Below are 19,962 nucleotides of genomic sequence, written 5' to 3'. Positions count from 1 at the left end.
CAAAGACAGTATTTGAAAACGTTCCAATGTTATTCAATCAGAAATTATAAACCTCTTATTTCAGTTTGAATTGTGAAATTTATATATATTCATAAAGAGAATTCCTTTGATTATTATTGTATTTGAGAGTCGATTATGTATTGTATTTATAAGTATTTATTTACTGAGTCTATATTTATTTTAATTTTTGGTTAAGAGACAGTTGTTTTTCAGCTTTAATAAATAATTTTACCCTCTGCTGCAGTACATGGAATAACAAATAATCTCACCAACAGTGTAGTCCAGATTCAGGTTCTTCAGAGAGTGGTTGTTGAGTCAGAATTGGGTCACATGTAAAAGGTTTGTTTTGCACTTTTGTTATGTCTATACATGTATTTTAAAATATATGCTGGTTTTTATTATTATGCATATTTATTTTTTGCATTATTTGATCTGATGTCTATATAATTATTACGCGAAATAGTTATTCACTATACTTTTTACTACGTCATGCATATTTTTTTACAATTTATATCATTTAGTAGATCAACTTGATCGATATACACCCCAATGATTTATCATATATACTGTAAAATGACTAATTTTCACTGGGTTTAAATTTCACTGATTTACCATTTCAGGCATATTCAGTGGGTTTTAAATTCACGGTTTCGTCATTTAGATAATGTGTTCTTTGCTAAATTTTACATATTCACTGTGTTTTAATTTAGCACATTTTTCCAGTCAGCGAAATAAGCTAAATTAAAACACAGTGAATAATTACCCCCTTTACAGTAATATGGTTTTGTATTAAACAAGAGTGGTAATTTTCACATGTTCCGAGTCTATTTATCACATGTAAGCATTTTCAGCTGTTTTGCCAGCGAAAACTGGAGTAACATTTGAATGCAAACAAACAATTTGTTTTATGCTTATGAGTTCCATGTCAAACACAGTGCGACAACCCCCCCCCCAGACAGTTGGGTCATTCCAGTTTTTGTCCACACACCCCCTACAGATGGATATTAAGGTTATGACAAATCCACCAGTCAGGTGTTGGATTGTTATGTAAACTAACACACCCCCCCTGGAAACTTTACTGATTTGACGTATACGAATGGGTATGTGAAAAAATTAAATATATCGAAAATATGACACCTCTCGGAATTAAACCATCCATACTTTTTGTCGAAATAGGAACCCTCGAATTTAAACCATTCGTAGGAGGTGGTAGACAAAAACTGGAATGGCCCTACAGTATAGACATCACGAAAATAAACATTTCGCCGATGTTCAGAAAATTTCATTCTAAATAGTTGGAGCATATTAGAATAATCAGTGATAGTTGGGCCACCATAGAGTTCTGGAAACACAGTCAGAAGGTAATATTCAGTATTGTAAACTGGAGATTACTGAAGTTGAACTTTGAACTGAAATCCAATTACACGAGTAAATAACATTATACAATTTAAATCCCAATTCCGTAATTTGATCAGCGTTTCATCGCAGTACTAAGATCGGACAGACGCAACGCGTCATAGTACTTACCAAACATCAAGTTCGTCGGATCAAAATATCGCAGCTAATTAGAATTGGAGCTAAATATTTGAACTACAGGGAATTCATGTCGTGGCATTCACTCAGATGTCAGGTGACCACAAGTCAAAGGTTAAGGCTATCACAGTTAATCACATGATTCTGATATGAGGTCATCGGTTGAGGATTTCCACACGCTGGTGACTAAAGCATGACGAATCCAAAGAAATTTACCTGCCTAAACACGGAGACACAAATGCCGTTGATCGGATGTGAGTATTAATTAAGAGATGGAATATGTAATTACTTCAAATGTAACGTATATTGATTACGTCCGCTAACGGGTAATAGCATGTGACTGAGCACTGTCAACTACCAACTTACTTGTATAAGTTGCAAGTTGTAGAGATTAGGACTATTTATGTTATGATTTTTGTGTCGTTCTCTCCCCGGGGTGGGTATGGGTTGGGTATGTTTGAGTACCGGGTGTTGGCCACAGGGGCTGTTGGTTGGCTACTTGTCTGTCATGGAGATAGTCGTGGTTTATATTGTCCATTGTCCATGTTCATTACAAAGGGAATAATGTAAAGTTATTAATTAGCCATATGAAAATTTGTGCTTACAACTTTTTCTAGGGGATTTGGATTATAACACGATCTAAATCCAACGTGTTAAGCCTATAAACGTTCTATTGTTTTTAGTGCCAAACCCCTTTGTTAAGTACAACAACAAATATTTCATTGGTGTTTATAAGCTCTTGTGTGATTGGTCAATTCCTGGACAGCTCTTCCACTTCTGTGTTTTACTCCCTATTAATTTGGGCCCTGTTTAACTCCGGGGTTACCGGTATGTCCAAACGCCACCCTCTTGACTGGAGATCTGTGTTGAAAAACAAACATTTGTTGTTGCGGTGTACGCAAGACGATGAACAACTTATGTTTTTAACATCACTTCACCTATTAACAATTCACCCCTAAACGTAATAATTTCATTTCAATAATAAAAATCCGTTCTCAAAAATCCAAATAATCACAACCTCACCGAAATCCATTTTCTATTCTCACCCACAAGCCACACCCAGACCATTCCTCAAAACGAGTGGTCTGGGTTATACTAGTACTCTGACCCATGCCGAGGACTTCCTGTTTGTAATGCAATATGACAAATCAGATTAACTACCACGTGAAACCAAATGAAAATCATTATAAAATAACGTACATGTACCCAATTGATTCTGGATTCATTGACCAGGGAGAAAGAAATTACATTTCCAATAATAATCGATGAGCACGTTCGGGTAGTAACATTCGGTTGATGAAATAGACGATACAACAGTACTGATTGGACCTACATGAATGCTAATCGATTTCACATAACCAAATGCCCTAAGGAGTTAGCATTGCCTGTATCACGTAAATGTCTCGATAATCATATTGTTGAAACGAGGTAGCAGCCCTGGATTCAAACGGAACACAGTCTCGCTTTATTAGCTTGTTGTGGAACTTTCACATAACAAGAGGTCATAGTTCAGGCTGCGTTCGCGAACAAAACAAAGTATGATGGTTTGGAAGTGTCGGTCAAAATTAAATAATGGTTAACACTCGTTGAATCCTCAAACTTTAGCACTAAAACAACCATTTCGATGTGCCAGTGCTAGTGTTCAGTGTTTGAACAAGGGGTCAGTGTTTTTAATAAGCAAGTGAGAAAAGAAAGGGATAAAACACAGTCGTTTTCCGGTCAGAAATTAAGCGATATGCTGTTGATTAAAATGCGATAAAAGTGAAATATTCGGCGAAATGAGTATTGATGCCCATTTATAGCTTGACATGCGTCACCAAAAGAGGACATGGTTAGAGTTGGTAGTACTAGTATACGCGAGGAGGGAGTCCAGAGAGGGAACAGCCAGCATCCCTTCTACAGGGAAAATGTGAAATCTCAACAGATTTGTTTCGTTCTCACATGTAATATTAGGTTTTGAGGGCTTCTGAGTTAAAAAAAAAAAAAGAAGACTATATCAACCAAAAAGCATGCGTTTAGAGACATACCTATGCAGAAGTTGGTTTGCCAGTACTTAATCCATTTTTAACACCCAGGCTACTCTATTGACATTGATTGTTTATTTCATGGATTTGGCACTTGAGGTGGATGATAAGCAGTGCACAAAACGACCATTTTGTGCACGTTTTTGACACGGATTAAAAACAGTTCTAAGCACAAATTTTCATATGGCACAGTCATTTGTAAACCGAGTAGTGCATTTTGATCATTTTCATACTAAATACAGTGGAGGACAGAAACCTGTAGTCATTTTATAAATTAAAATAGATGTCAATACATGGTACAGTGAAAGTCATAAAGCTGGGGATTCTCTAAGACAAGCCTACGTCACAAACTGGTCAAAATCCCCCAAACATTGCCAGCAACCAATCACAGACTAGCTTAAACAATAGCTTTCCCTGACGATAATACTTAGCAACGTTATTTCCCCCACGCTAACTTGAAAAATCTTTTGTTTTTGTCTTGTTTCCGTTTCCGGTCTGTCTTAGAGAATGTTGTAAATGTTTTACAAATATAAATCCATAAACGATTTGGCTGTTCCAATTAATATTAATGAGAAAGTTCAACATCATCCAATCAGCAAACTCTTCATTTTGAATACTAGTAAGTGTGCGTGAAGGTGTGCGACTGTATTACGGGCGTAGACAATGTTTAGCTCTTCATCCAGTCACTTTTAGATATATGGATTTGAATCAAAGCTAAGGATTGATATTTAGAATTTTTTTTTAAATATGTTTATAAGCTAAACGCCAGCTTTTTGTCCTTTTTGATGCTTACAAGTCTTTAATTTTATATTTTTTTTAAAAGAAACAACTGGAAATAGCAAAAATGGGAAATATTGGAATGATCACAAAAAACAAACAATCGTCATTGAGTTGGAATTGAAAAAAATAGGCTACACAAGACTATCGAAAATTGGTTTCTTGCACGATTTGCTGGAAGGTGCGATACAAGTTGCATTCAATTGTGCGCATACCCTGTTCCATAAAAATTGGTCACATGATACGCAGATTGCAGCTCAGAAATATTTAATAGCATCTTGCAAGTCTTTTTGTTCACTCATCAATGCTGCATTATGTCTTATGTTAGCCATTTTCATCTTTGTTTCATTTTTGAAAAAACAAGATTTGTAAGCAATTATTATAAAGTCACCTAATAATTCTGCTTCTCTACTGTAACAACCATGTACATGTACATATGTTGCCTATAAGAAGAATATACTCTATTTACTCAACATGTCCAGATAGAAATCCAGTTGAAATTTACATATTGTTTTTAAATTACAGTGGGAACGTACAAAATTAATCATGAAGATGATGTTTACAATGCATTAGACACAGCACTCGGTGTTGGATATAGATTGATAGGTAAAGCACATTTTTGGCAAATATCATCTTATTATTACATGTATAACTACTTTTTAATATTTCTATCGCAATTACCAGTACCCTGGATATGTTACTACATATGGTACTGTAAAAGGAAAGATATTCTGTGGATTTGATGTTGCATGAATATATTTTCAAGATTTTGAATTCACTGGTTTATTAAAGATACAGTACCGGTACATCCCATTGTTTATCTTTGCTTTTTCGCTGTATTTTATTCAGTGTATTTGGCTATCAGTGAGATAGCAAGAAAGAATGAAACCCAGCTGATAATTAAGCTCTATCAGAGGTACATTACTTGGGGTTTGCAACTACGGTGACATGATACCAAGATCCCGTTACAATCTCGCTCTCGCATAAGCGTTCCAACTCAGAAAAATGCGAATGCGCATGCCCGAGGTAACTAGGATACTGGGATGTCCAGGTGGATCAAAATAGCTGCCCACGATATGACGGATTACGAGAACTATATTTTCTGTACATTTTCGATGTATTACATTTTTCACTATGATAGTGACAAGAAAAGTTCTATTTTTTCATTACAAACCTTGAACATTGATATATATCATGTCAGAAGGTCGTAGCCTCAGTCTCGCTATCTACGAGATGAGACTTCAATAGGATCTTGACATGATGTCACCATACAGTACTATGCGAGTTGCAAACCCCAAGTAATGTACCTCTGGTCACATACAGTACACTACATAATATTACTAACAATCAACAATACCCTGGGTAAGGTACCGGTATATATGTTTACTTGCAGATACAGCAGCAGTGTATCAAAATGAAAACCTAATTGGTAATGCTTTAAAAACTTTATTACCCAAATATGGATTGAAAAGAGAAGATTTATTCATCATTAGTAAACTAGGTAAAAATGTTAACATACTGTACTCTTCTGACCAGTGTACTCAGCTTAACAAATTATGTTTTTAAAGGCTCTTAGTCATGCAAGCACCCACCTTGCAAAATTAGCCAAATGACAATTATTATGAGGAATATTGTGTTATTTTGAAAATAACAGAATGCTGTGCCGTACTGACATAATTTTCCTTGATTTTCTAAATATTCACATTTTGAGCATTTTGTACGACACATTGTGGAAGAGAATTACCAATGTTTGAATGAGATCTGTTGGCATTATTTTTGACATCAAAAAAAACTGGTGATATGCAATTTTTGAAAGGTAAACCGGGCATAAACAGGTCATGTCAAATTGTAGTTTACTCATTCACATCCCATTCACAATAGATACAATAAACAATGTCATTATTCAGAAAAGTAAAAATGATGACCAAGTTCCATGACTTGTTCAGTTTAAGAAGTTCCAGAAGTGGTGGACACTAAGTCAAGCATGAAACCTAAAATGAAAATCCTCAAAATTAGAATGTTGAGCATCAGATCAGTACGATACTGTAAACCATTATTTTTCACTGCAAGAAAATAAAGTTGACTTAAAAATCTAGAAGGTATTTTTCTGTGTTATGATGTAACGTTTTTGTGGTTTTTCACCGACAGGTCCAAAGGATCATGGTTCAGAATTGGCTTATAAGGCATGCCTAGAATCATTAGAAAAACTGCAATGTGATTATTTAGATTTGTATTTGATACACTGGCCAGGAAAACAAAAACTAAAATCAGAAGACCCGAGACATAAACAATATCGAAAGGAAAGTTGGTTTGAATTTGAAAAACTTTTCAGTGAAGGTAAAGTACCGGTAGTTGTTTTTTGTCTGGTCATGGTAGTCGCAATTAATTGAATGTACGGTACTGTAAAATGACTAGTTTTCACTGGGTTGAAATTTTGCTGATTTAGCATTTCAGGCATATTCAGTGGGTTTTAAATTCACAGTTTTATCATTTAGATAATGTGTTCTATGCTAAATTTTACATATTCACTGAGTTTTATTTTAGCTTCATTTACCAGTCAGCAAAATAAACAAAATTAAAACCCAGTGAATAATTAATCTTTTTACAGTAGTTTCAAATACAAGATGGCATGGAGATTAATAATTTGCTAAATGTGAGAAAACGATTTATATTATTGCTGTCACTTAACATGGGTATTTCATTATTTTGATTGGTTACATGTGTTTAATGGAAATAGTAAAATCCTATCCTCGGGGGCGGAGCTACGTCACAGACGTTCCATGTTGCTACGACGCGCACCACTGTACCATGCATTTCTATGGGCTTTGTGCGCGCTGCTGTGGAACGCCGGTTGAGCCGGTGAAAATTCGAGAAAACAATACAAACTCAACTTTGAAGTAATCCTGAACAATCAAATTTATATATGTTACACGCGTAGGGCTAATCTTGTTGCACTGTTCAGAAGAGTCTGAACAATCACCCCAAAGTACCGTTTTCTGCGAATGTACGGTACTGTAAAATGACTAGTTTTCACTGGGTTGAAATTTTGCTGATTTAGCATTTCAGGCATATTCAGTGGGTTTTAAATTCACAGTTTTATCATTTAGATAATGTGTTCTATGCTAAATTTTACATATTCACTGAGTTTTATTTTAGCTTCATTTACCAGTCAGCAAAATAAACAAAATTAAAACCCAGTGAATAATTAATCTTTTTACAGTAGTTTCAAATACAAGATGGCATGGAGATTAATAATTTGCTAAATGTGAGAAAACGATTTATATTATTGCTGTCACTTAACATGGGTATTTCATTATTTTGATTGGTTACATGTGTTTAATGGAAATAGTAAAATCCTATCCTCGGGGGCGGAGCTACGTCACAGACGTTCCATGTTGCTACGACGCGCACCACTGTACCATGCATTTCTATGGGCTTTGTGCGCGCTGCTGTGGAACGCCGGTTGAGCCGGTGAAAATTCGAGAAAACAATACAAACTCAACTTTGAAGTAATCCTGAACAATCAAATTTATATATGTTACACGCGTAGGGCTAATCTTGTTGCACTGTTCAGAAGAGTCTGAACAATCACCCCAAAGTACCGTTTTCTGCGAGTTTTGGGCCTTTGTTTTCACCGCCGCGGGTTGCCAGGCCATGAAAATGCCCGGATGTCCACCCCCGAGAATAAAAGAGCAAAGTATCATTAGTTTCACTATTTTTTCAGGTTTAGTAAAGAACATAGGGGTATCTAACTATAGTCTGAAGCAATTGGATGAAATGCTGTCATATTGTAAGAAATTACCTGCCGTCCTTCAAGTAAGTAAGATAGAACTTGTTTGTAGAACTGTCAGTAAGAAATGGCTTATATGGGTTGTCTTATTCATTTCAAAGGATGATATATCCCATAATTCCAACAGTATATTGACCAAATGTATGAATCAGGGGGTATGGAAGTGGTGTGATATACAATTAGAATCTCAGGTAAATTGAAGAAATAAATAATACCCTGGGTATTTCCTGGGTAGTTCCGCCGTTGCTTGAGCGCTTGGGTGTTAAAAGCGTTGTCCAATTTTGTCTGCGTAAGAGAGTGATTTTATCGCGTAAACATTTGATAGCTCATCAGAACACCAGAAACCAGGGAATAAATTGTCCACATCCAAGCTATGAATCACCCCCCCTCCCTCCTCTCGATTCTTGCACTGAAACCGTCTGATGTCGCTATAACTTGAAACTCTTCTATTGCGAGATGATCAATGCAAAACGAGTGTTTATGTGAAAGAAATGGTATGCTAATTTCTGGATGTGCGATCATGCTTATTCGAAAACATGTAATATACTTGTATGCATTTGTAAACATATCTCAATTACTTTGTTGTTTGTGCATTGTGCATTTCTAAGCAACCACTGCATTCTGTGATGCTATTGGTTAAAAAGCTTTTGATTAGTGTGCACATGAAACATGAGATCTTCATCCCATATATCACCATGGTGATATCAATTCACTGGGTTTTAATTTTGCTGACTGGAAAATACGCTAAATTAAAACCCCATGAATATGTAAAATTGAGCATTGAAAACATTATCTAAATGATAAAACTGTGAATTTAAAACCCAATGAATATGCCTGAAATAATAAATCAGCGAAATTTAAACCCAATGAAAATTAGTCATTTTACAGTAATATTTTTCATCACACTCATTTCAGAATACTCATGGATGTTGTTACCCCGGTATCTGTAAATATTTATAAATGTAGATTCAATTTAAAAATAAATAAATTGTGATTTGCCACAAGGATGCCCCTTTGTTCTGCCCTCTAAGTGGTAAACTGAATGCTGATTGCACAACGTTCAGATTCACAAGAGCTGTGATTGCATGGTCAGATTCACGAGAGCTGTGATTGGTCGACGTTCAGATTCACGATAGCTGTGATTGGTCAGACGATTTCCAAATATGGTTTTAAGTTTTAAAATGTTCTTAAAAGAATTATAAATTTTGTAAACCATGGGTAACCAAAAAATTGTCATTTTCAGGATCTAAGTTTACAAATCATGTCCTAATTTATTCTAATTACACATGACAGTAACTGTTGCCACTGAAAAAAAACAGAATATTACATTATCTTTAATAGTGAAATATATTTTCAAATTAAATCTATACAACATGAAAGTAATAACTTTTCTAACATTATAATGGTGTAAAAAACAATACCGCCACACACACACACCTGTATCATTTTTTTTTCATTGAGATTTATTCAAAATAGAAAATATAAGGATGACCAGAACAAAGGCATTCCCCCGGACAAAAACAAAACAAATAAAAAAAACCTAGCTAGAACTCATGTTCCCCCTTTGCTGCATTAGAAATGAGTGGCCATGTCAGCAGTTATATTTCACACTAAACATGCACACTAGACATGTGAAAATAGTGTGTACAATTCCTGACAAACAGAACCAAAAATCAATTTAAGTTCAATTTAATCAATTTAACGAATGCAGGTTCGTGGGCACTTGGGAGTGAAATTTTTTTTTTTTTTTGCTTTTTATTATCCAAACAGTTTTGGTTATAGACTGTTAAAATTTTGTAGAATTATGAATAGTGGAACATACTCAAAAAACGATTTTAAAATATAGATAACAGGTGCAAACATTCTCTCTTTTGAATGCTTAGCAAGATTTAGCAAGGCTGCACGTAAATAATCAAAACGAAACATGGTGAAAAAAAGTGAAAAAAAGAAATGACAGGATCTCCATAGTGTGCACTATATTTAACTTTTAACAAATCGATAATACATTTTTTAAATTTGGAACTGTTACAGCCATTTTAATTATGAGCATTAGCAAACTTCTTACTGAGTGAATTGTTATGCAAATTAACAATTATCTCAGCTTCTTTTTAGTGCATATCCCAGAACTTTGAAAAAAATAGCTCCTAGACGCTTTGACCTTTTGTTTTGAAATTTTCACAAATGATTGACAATGTGTTCAAATCTTCAAAACGCCGTTGGGACATTGTTTTTGATTGAACAGTGTTACAACAATCGTACAGACAACTAGCCTGGGTGTTAATTTATGCATAAACTTGAAGTAGTGAAATTTGAGCTGCTGCCCTGCAAAATTGACAACTGCTAGACAGTTTTCAAGACTGCACTTTCTTCATAGTAAACAGATGTACCCATAAACTAATTTTGACAGGAAACAGAAGCATGGTTTAGAAGCTAATTTTTTTTTAAATCACTTTTGACCAAAAAGCACATTTTTATGCATATTTCAAACTACAGTGTCCATATAAAAAAAAATACTAACAAAATTTTAAAATTCATACAATAAGCTTTCCGAAAATATATAGTTTTGTGGACAAGGGAGGTCATCTTGGTTTCCTAACTACATATATGTAACTAATGAAAATACCTGTCAGGTAAACTGCATCTCTATCTTAAAAATGAATTGCTCTTGTTTGAGGTAGATTGTTGAGAACAATTCAAATCCTAAATGGATAGTAACTGCATGTACATCAAGTTATTCATTACTTAGAAAAAAAACATGCATGTTGTAATGCCATTTCATCACAACATAATGCTGGGAATGTGATTGTGGGGATTGATGGGGAGTATAAGCCCAGTAGACTCTCTTTTCTGAGCCTTAGTCTGTAAAGGGGTTTTTAATTCAGTGACTAATTTAGAAGGTAGAAGCCTACTCATAGTATTTGAAATATTTAGTCCTCGTTCGTATGCAGTTCAAACTTGGTAGATACATTAGAGATTATGGGTTCCTGATGCACGTCATTTTATTTTTCAGATTGGATTCAAAATGGCTGACTGGCTGTCATTTTGTTTAAATGAATGCACTTCTAGAGCCATATCTCTCTTAGAGAAAAAGATCTGCTGCTCCAACAGAATGTCCACACAACTCATTCTAGGTCAAAAATAAGTGTTTGGTTTTCATTTTTTTTTTGCCACTGCATGCGCACAGCGCCCTCTATTGACAAATTGATTAAACCTGCAAAATATGTGTGCCATCAAATATTTTAGCAATAGAAGCCTGAGGTGCATTAAATTTTTTTATTTTCTGTTCTTGATTACTGTGAGTTGTGAAACAATAAATAAATTAAAATAAATAAATAAAATATAATATAATAATTTTCTGTCAGGTTGAATATCATCCTCACTTAGTGCAAGAAGATTTACTGAAATGGTGTACAGACCATAATGTTCATTTACAAGCTTATCGATCACTTGGAATATCGGAGGTGAGTGTGTTGCAAGTATTCACAGTGAAACATGAGAATTCAGTAAATTAGAAGTGTAATTTGTTGTCAAAATTATCAGTATGTGTGTGCATGGTTTGCTTTAAAGTTGTATTGTCAGTGAAATTTAGTGTGAAGCCTTTTTAAGTAATATGTTTACTGTTATAAATGTACTAGCTATGGTAAACAGCTGAACATCACCTAGTAGTTTTGTAGCGTTGAATGTGATTAGGTTCTTTGTTAGATAATCAAAAATTCACCAAATCAATATTCTATGTGAAGCATTTATCGTAGTATGTATGCAAATAATACTTGAGTTGTTTCTTGAATGGCAATCGAATCCTCTTATTTGAATTCATTAGATGAATAATTTACTTAATGTTACCACAGCATCGGAGTGAACATTACAAACTTCTCGCGTTTGTTGCATTTAGTGCACTCCTGAAGCAGAATTTCGTCAGGATTCATTATGAAGACAATAAATAACTTAAAATGCCAATAAATGGCATCAGGTTTCAATCAGTATAACTTGTGAACGCCATAACTTTCAGATTAGATATTTGACCAATTTTATACTCAAAATCGTTATAACTTACCATAGAATTGGGTAAAATTGTCTGTCATTCCAGCATCAATTAAATAAAAATATCAAAGTTGGCTTCAAATAATTTCATTTCTTCTTCATTTGCAGCTACTTACGGATCCTTTAGTGACCAAGATGGCTAAAATGTATGGGAAAAAAGAATCGCATGTCCTTCTGAAGTGGGCTTTGCAGCAGAATATCAGTAAGCATGTTGGTTTGCAATAAACTATCGAATGTAAATAATACTCATCAGGTGGTGGTCAGTAAGCTTTTCTCAAACGATCATTAATTGCATCTCCATTGTACATATTTTTTTTCCCCTCAGGTGTTATACCAAAGTCTACTAACAAAGACCATTTGGAAGAAAATTTCAATGTTTGGGATTTTGAACTGACAGAAGATGATATTTTGGAACTGAAAAAACTTAATAGAAACGCACGATACTGTTGGGATCCGTCTCCTGTTGTGTAAACACTACAATGATGTCATCTTGTTGTATTAATTAAATAAACATGGGGTTTTTAATTGATGTATTGGTGATAAATTAGAATAATCTGTGAATATTGATCAGAATTTCAGGCAATTTAACAAGAATGTGACTCCTATTGAACAGTATATGTAATCATGATGTCCTCCCCTTTAGTGTGTGAACAAAGACACTAGAAAGAACATCGACATAATGTAAATTTTATTCATATCATCACGCAGACACAGCAATGAATCGATACGACATTGTATCTCTGTTATCTGAGATTGTGTATTAAGTACAATATAAAAATAGAGCAAATCAGAAAGCACCATATAAATACATTGAATGGACGGCGTCTTAAGTACACTAAAACAGTGACATGTCAATTTTACAATTCTTTATACAATTACAATAATCATTAACTAAGTACAGTATACAAAATGTGGTTTTGATGTAATATTTTGTGTGTAAATACAATGACATTCTAGTTTTTCAAATGCTTGCATATGGCTTGTTGATTACCAAATTAATTCTATTAAAGTAATGTGAATTTCTAGATTCCTGGACGTGGCATCACAACGAATGATGAAGCTACCAGCACAAGGCCACAGTGGACTTGGAGCCAATAGTACCGGTATGCTGCAATGTTACTTGGCTTGAAGTAAAGCGGGAACACAAGGGAAGAAAACCATATTATTGTCAGTCATATTTTTAAGTTTGTGTGTATACCAGTAGATTTTATCCTCTTTGTGAGAAATAGAAAACATTAAGTATAATGCAGTTTAATAAAGCTTTCAGTTTTAAATCATGATAGGATACAAACAAAACAAAATTGATTTTTAACCTAATAATCGGCCAAAAGATCAATAATACAAAATTTATGGTAGTTCATCAATAATACCGGTACCATATTTGGGAACACATTTAAATTTCCTGACCCTACAGATAATTAAAGATACAAATATTACCATATTTGGTAATTCATTTACATTTCTTGACCCCACAGATCATTAAGAATACAAATAATACCATATTTGGTAATTCATTTACATTTCTTGACCCCACAGATCATTAAGAATACAAATAATACCATATTTGGTAATTCATTTACATTTCTTGACCCCACAGATCATTAAGAAAACAAATAATACCATATTTGGTAACTCGTTTACATTTACTGGCGCTATAGATTAGTAAAAACCATACCATTACATCACATCACATGACTTCAAGGGATCAGAAAAAACACCAAATTTGTTGAGTGGACTTTTTTTCTGATGAAATTGAATTCCAAAAATAGCATATTTTATTAGAAGCATGAATGCTGAATTATGAAAGATGAAATCGGATGGGTAGGATAACATTTAACAAAGGCCAACATTTTCAGCTTTAGTACATTTTTATTTGAGCTGAGCTTCAGAAGCGTGTCATCTATCATCTTGATAATCATGGGAGTTGCACTGCATAGGAGCACAAAAGATGATTTTCGATTTCATGTCAAAAGACTGGCAGCATGACTCAGCAAGATACTGCAAGTCAGACTTGCACATGAGTTCACATCACTCTGTAGTGGGTCTTCAATCCAGATAGAATCTTGTCCTCGGTGTTTTCTCGTACCTTGCACTTGGCGACATATCATAATAACCGCTTTCTCGCAATACACTTTCAATTATTGACAACATGTGTTCGTAAGTGATACCGACATCAAGGTCACTAGCGTCCATACCTATAATGATAATGTCAGTTGTCACGGTTACTGAGCACAGAGCCTATTTTCTATTAACGGTACAATGACAGAATAATCTGAAACATTTTACTTTTGCTATCAATTTCAAGCAATTTTTAATTTGTTTTTACAGGTACATTCAAAATAATTACGATATGATTGCCTTCTCACAGAATATTAATACTGCATATTAATCAATACTGTACCTGTTTCTTCATCATCAAACTTGCCATGTTTCAGTAAATATGTAGTTTCTCCAACACCAAAGTTTAAATCTATTACTTCTCGTGAACCAATCATCAACTAAAATTGAATAACAAAACTAAGAGTAAAAAAAACTATAATCATTGAAGAAAATTATTATCAAGGCACAAATGAACAAATTATCTCTGGATATTGAGATAACTGTTGGTGAAAATCCCAATTTAAGAATAGTTGCCTTAAAAGCCCTCTGAAATAGAAGTTTTAATTGTATGTATTTTAACCAATTTTCAATTCAAAATGGCTGCCAGAGTTTGGGTACACTTTTTTTTATTTTCTTTTTCACATATTTATTAACTGGTACCTTTTGCTTCATAAAATTTCTTTTATTAATTATTTTTTTTTACCAGTAAGTCACGTCCATTCTAATCTCAAAATGAACATGTAATAGAAACTAAATAATGAGGTATGTCCGGACACCTCAAAAGCATATCTGAGGGTGAGGTAGTTGTACAAGCACATAGAAGCCACAACACTGATGTGTGTATGATCTGAAGGCACGCAGATATCATGGAAGTCAAGTTTGCATGGGAGAGACCTATAAATAAATGAAACAAAACATAGAGGCTGATCCATTCCAAATAAAACAAGTAAGTATGCTAAATACACATCCAGGGTCCATAGCACTTGGAAAATCCTTTGAAAGTCTTTGGATTTTTTTGAGGTCTTTAAATTACAGTAAAAATAAAAAAATCTTTGAAAAGTCTTTAAATTTCTTCATAGTTCATTTTAGAAAGGCCCATTTTCTCCATATCCTTAGAACTTTGATGAGCTTTGGTGATGATGTTGGCCTGAATTAAGGGTCAAAATGTCTTTGAAAAATGCAAGAAAGCTTGGGAAAAGGTCCGGAAAAGTCTTGGAAATCATTTGGCTCGTGCTTGGTGCTATGGAACCTGACATCACACTACACTGTAAATATCTATACACCAAAACTTACTTTTTTCAGCTCACTCTTCAAATTAGATGAACTGCTTTGCTGAGCAAATAAAGCTCTTTTAAATCGTTCAATGACTCGTCTCTTTGGATTCTGGGCCAACGTCGGAGGCAGTTGTGTAACAAATATAATTTTATGTAGTTGATTCAACATTTGCATGATTGGATCGTTGATTTGTCTTACTTTTCTTGGTGATATCGTTAACGTAGCGGTTGCAGAAGCTGAAATGAAAGTAAAATCGATTATTATCGAAAGAACACTTCAATGTGAACTTTAGCTTCTCATGCTGTTACAACCTCATATCAACTACCCTGGTATATTTGGTTTAAATTCACCCACAAGCCATGCAAGAATAGTCTTATACATATTTGAAAACAGACCGGTGACATGTTATTTTTCTTTTTTTGAGGTAAATTGAAATATTCCTGAATAAAGTACTGATATCTAGTACCGGTAAAAGCACAACTCCTGTAGTAGCGCACATAACCCCAAAAATGCAATTATTATTCGAGATCATTAAAAAAATCAGACTTGTTTTTGATCGCTCACAAATCTCTGTTATTTATGTATTCTAAGTACTTGCAATACTAATACCCTTCGGTAGTCTAGATACAGAAATTTGTTTCACCCAAAGGCACTGTTAAATCTATTTTTGCCATCGAACTGTCTGTTGCAGATGACTGGTTACCGAATCAACATAATTACAGTTGCTAATCATCGAGTTGCTGAAATGGCAATATTTCGAGGCATTTTAATTTTTAATCTAGCATAATTGTTCAATAGACTACCAGTTGCCATCATGAGTGCATCAACTCAAACAAGTTGTTTGGTTCTCTCAGATTAGTTCATTTCGAGACAATGTAAACACCTACTTTTTGATGAGACTTTTGGTCAAAACTAATTTGTTATCATCGGTGGTTTGATTTCTTACAATATTAAAACTCATGTAGGTAGTTCTGAATGCATAGCTTAGTTCCTTTTTTGAAATCTATGGCTTCTCTAATGATTAGTCAATGGGAAAATTTTTTACAGAATAAAAATGGTTATTTTGATCAGTAGTATGAGTAACCCTGCGAAACTTTAATAATATTGAAAATTATTTGGAATAGGACAATACTACCAGAAAGTGCCAGGATGTGTGACCTTTAGGGGGTCATGCATGAGGTCTATTTGTCAGTAAATATTCGACCATGTTAGTATCATTAAGCATACCTTGAGATATTCTCATAATAATCACACTAATGTACAGTAATATGGCGGGTATCAATGCACTACAATATATGATGCTTTTTAGGAAATAAAGGACAATGCAATTCATAGGCTAGGATGGGAGCATGTCATTTTTTTTTTACTGTTGTGCATGGTATTATATCATGCAGCATCAGAAATAGACGCCTACCTGATCCAGCTCCTGCATACAAAATAAAACATCAATGTGAAACAGATTTTTTAATCAGTGAACAATGCATGTTTAGATAAATTAAATTTACAAGAAATTGGGTAAGCTGAAAGCTAAATTCAAGACCTGCAAACTTGTTTAGAGATATGTATTCACACCACAGGGTTTCATCTACTAAAGTATATACTGTGAAATACTTTATTTTAGCTGGAATTAATTTTCGCTGAAAAGACTTTTTGGATGTTTTGTATGGAATTCATTTTCACTAAAGTTGAATGTAAAATATAGGAAAAATGGTATATTCGCTGGATTTTATTTTCACTGAATCATTTCTCCAGCGAAAATAGATTATCTTACAGTATATGAACAACCTTGATGCACCCAATGCAACCAAGTGCAGGTACATGTAATCTACTTACGTGGTCTGTTTCTGAGTTGTGAACTCTGTCCACCACGTCTTAATGCCATTTCAACTAATGAACTACTCTGTGATCGAAGTAACCCAGTTCTCTCTGATGATACAGGTGGTGTTGCTGATGAGACTTCATTTGGTGATGGGGAGCCTGAACTGCAGGCTGATTTACTATGGTTAACTGCAAATTACAAAATAACCATTATAAGAGGGTTGGTGATGATAAGCAAGTAGAACCAGACATTTCTGAAAATTGCTATCATAATCTTTCTAATAGAACTGTAAAATCTGTATTAGAAGCCGCGGTTTCTATTAAAATAGTACAATACAACAGATGGGATGCGGTTTCTATTACAGCATCTACACATACGAGAAATGGTGAATTTTCGGGTCTAAATTGTTCAAAAAGAATGTGTGCGACTTCTATTAGGGATGCGGCTTCTAATAAAGATTTAACAGTAGTACATTTTTACAATTGTTGTGACTGAAGGTGGTTGCAAGGGACAATGTTTGTTACTATTTGCCGATCAGTACGTCCATCAAAAACATGTCATATACAGATTAGAACTAGTTCTTGATCTACGGTTCACTTTGCCCAGATATTGTTTCATTAACTGTATGTATATATCCAATAACAGCAGTCAGACTTCAATGCCTTTATGCAAAAAGAAGTGATTTTTGCCAACTAGTCACAATATATAAATAAGTGCATCCTCGTACAAGATCTAACCATCAATCATAGAATAAAAACATAGCTGTATACGAATCTAACCTGTGGGTATATCCAATGTCAGTGGCTTTCTTGCATGTGAACCTTTGCCACTAGGTGGCCTTGGTGTGATTCGATGACTATCAAAACTAATACCTGAAATTGAAAGTTAATTGACAATATAAATACTTAATCAAACTTGGATGAAACTATCAAAACCACTATGAAATAAATCCTTTTTCAAATAGTGTGACCAACGGCCGTTGGTTTCTATGGAGACGATTGTAGAGAAAGAGTCACAAGAGGGTGAAGATCAATAGATGCCTGCAGAAGTCTCACCTAAAGACGTACTATTGCCACTATTCTCCAGACTGCTTGTACCACCATCAGTTTTGTAACCAGTATCATCTTCTTCGGCCCCACTAAATACATCTAAAAATATAAATCAGATATTTATTCCATAACTGGAAGTAAAAACGTATCCAAGCACATTCCAATGACATACAACAGTGTGAATGATATAAATCAGCAAGTAGAATTTATCATGAACATTTTTTCCAATCATGTTCTTTGGCGTACATTATCTCAAACTAAATCTGGTCAATTAGCTCCACAAATCATATTTGTTTAAACAGCAACCAATCATAACTTGTGTAACAGACCACGCTTAAGTAACGTACACTCTAATTGGTTGAAACATCTGATCAGAAAAAGGGTACTCAAACTCAATTTGCCTATAATCATTTGATAAGATGTACACCTATGGCAGTACATTGAAAGAACTCAGGGTCTTCCTACATCACATTGGAATTTAAATACCCATCACATGGCACAGTACATTACCTTTTTCAGGTTCCAGTGTTATGGGAACAGCATGACAATTCTCTATCAATCTATGTTTATTTATTGTCTTCAGTTCAGCATTGGATTCATGCTCACAACCATCAAACACATTGTCACTGTAAATACAAAAGGCAGAATACATGTATATGTATTAAGCATCAAAAACCATGGATCAAAACTATACTGTAAATTCTGTATTAGAAACCGCAGCTTCTATTAAAATGGTACAATACAACAGAGGGGATGTGGCTTCTATTAGAGCATCTACACATATAAGAAATGATGAATTTTTGGTTCTCAATTGTTCAAAAAGAATGGGTGCGACTTCTATTAGGGATGCGGCTTCTAATACAGATTTTACGGTACTGTCAATGTCCAGAGCTACCCATCTGACCTGTAACTATTGAGGGTTTTTCTCTAATTTTCGTTTTTTAATAAAACATTTCCTGTGTTATCATTGCTAATTTGTAATATAAGGTTATTACAAAGATACCTCAAAGTATGCACGAAGACAGTACAGCGGCAGTATCGACCGACGCGCGGAGGTCGATGCGACAGCGTACTGTCTCCGTGCATACTTTGAGGTATCTTCGTAATAATCTTATTATTATTATACATCTTTTCCCTTCAAGGATACATCATGAAAATTCTGAAATCCAAAAAGTTTAGAACAGAATCAGCGAACTTCTTTGTATGGAGTCCGGTCAAATCCTGGTGGTAGCCATGTTTGTTTTTATTTTTAGAGGACGCTTACGTGCGTAATCATTCCATATTTGGAATTCGTATTTCCAAATATGGTAGTATGAAAATACCCTGTAAAATACCGCAAAATTATGACAAGCTGTAACTTATGGCGTTACATTGACAGGTGTATAATAATGACCATTACTAAAATGTGGACATATACACTATATAACGACATTGTACATAAAATCTCTTGCAGGTGAAAAAAGATGGCAGCGGGGTTGCGTCTAGTCCATACAAGATCACATCACGAAAAAAAAATGTGCATTTGCAAGCCAAGATGCATCATGCTTGTCTGAG

General features: G+C 34.4%; 3 protein-coding genes across 6 annotated transcripts in view; 1 reads left to right on the top strand and 2 right to left on the bottom strand.

The window, feature by feature from the left end:
* LOC100375613 (transmembrane ascorbate-dependent reductase CYB561-like) overlaps positions 1 to 1,654 on the bottom strand; it is a 29,380-nt gene extending 27,726 nt beyond the window's left edge. For both annotated transcript variants that reach the window (XM_085501259.1, XM_006813903.3), the window contains exon 1: positions 1,528 to 1,654. The gene's annotated coding sequence lies outside the window, so the exon portion shown is untranslated. The remainder of the gene's footprint in view (positions 1 to 1,527) is intronic.
* Positions 1,646 to 12,694, top strand: LOC100375758 (uncharacterized). Of its 2 annotated transcripts, XM_002732642.3 has the most exons (8): positions 1,646 to 1,787; positions 4,860 to 4,940; positions 5,728 to 5,835; positions 6,483 to 6,671; positions 8,059 to 8,150; positions 11,487 to 11,585; positions 12,274 to 12,367; positions 12,491 to 12,694. In XM_002732642.3, the coding sequence occupies exons 1-8, from the start codon at positions 1,727 to 1,729 to the stop codon at positions 12,634 to 12,636; spliced, it is 870 nt and encodes a 289-aa protein (XP_002732688.1). In that variant the 5' UTR covers positions 1,646 to 1,726; the 3' UTR covers positions 12,637 to 12,694. The 2 variants fall into 2 exon arrangements, with proteins under 2 accessions (XP_002732688.1, XP_085357384.1); XM_085501258.1 differs by lacking the exon at positions 6,483 to 6,671.
* Positions 12,695 to 12,836: 142 nt separating this feature from the next.
* LOC100375907 (serine/threonine-protein kinase Nek10-like) overlaps positions 12,837 to 19,962 on the bottom strand; it is a 29,387-nt gene continuing 22,261 nt past the window's right edge. For both annotated transcript variants that reach the window (XM_006813917.3, XM_085501252.1), the window contains exons 28-34: positions 18,919 to 19,034; positions 18,415 to 18,507; positions 18,139 to 18,231; positions 17,374 to 17,547; positions 15,559 to 15,776; positions 14,567 to 14,663; positions 12,837 to 14,360 (exon numbers count right to left, since the gene is read on the bottom strand). In XM_006813917.3, coding sequence (XP_006813980.2) covers positions 14,212 to 14,360; positions 14,567 to 14,663; positions 15,559 to 15,776; positions 17,374 to 17,547; positions 18,139 to 18,231; positions 18,415 to 18,507; positions 18,919 to 19,034 — 940 coding nt within the window. In that variant the 3' untranslated portion in view covers positions 12,837 to 14,211. The remainder of the gene's footprint in view (positions 14,361 to 14,566; positions 14,664 to 15,558; positions 15,777 to 17,373; positions 17,548 to 18,138; positions 18,232 to 18,414; positions 18,508 to 18,918; positions 19,035 to 19,962) is intronic.

The sequence above is a fragment of the Saccoglossus kowalevskii genome, chromosome 7 (assembly GCF_978046115.1).
Source record: "Saccoglossus kowalevskii chromosome 7, keSacKowa6.1, whole genome shotgun sequence".
In the NCBI taxonomy this organism is placed as follows: domain Eukaryota; kingdom Metazoa; phylum Hemichordata; class Enteropneusta; family Harrimaniidae; genus Saccoglossus; species Saccoglossus kowalevskii.
The sequence above is the reverse complement of the archived record's forward strand: the minus strand, read 5'-3'. Positions and strand labels throughout refer to the sequence as shown.

Coding starts and splice junctions, on each gene's coding strand:
- LOC100375758 (XM_002732642.3), top strand. CDS start 1,727: ATGACGAATCCAAAGAAATTTACCTGCCTAAACACGGAGACACAAATG. Junction 6,672..8,058: donor TGAAAAACTTTTCAGTGAAG/GTAAAGTACCGG, acceptor CTATTTTTTCAG/GTTTAGTAAAGAACATAGGG. Junction 12,368..12,490: donor GGCTTTGCAGCAGAATATCA/GTAAGCATGTTG, acceptor TTTTCCCCTCAG/GTGTTATACCAAAGTCTACT.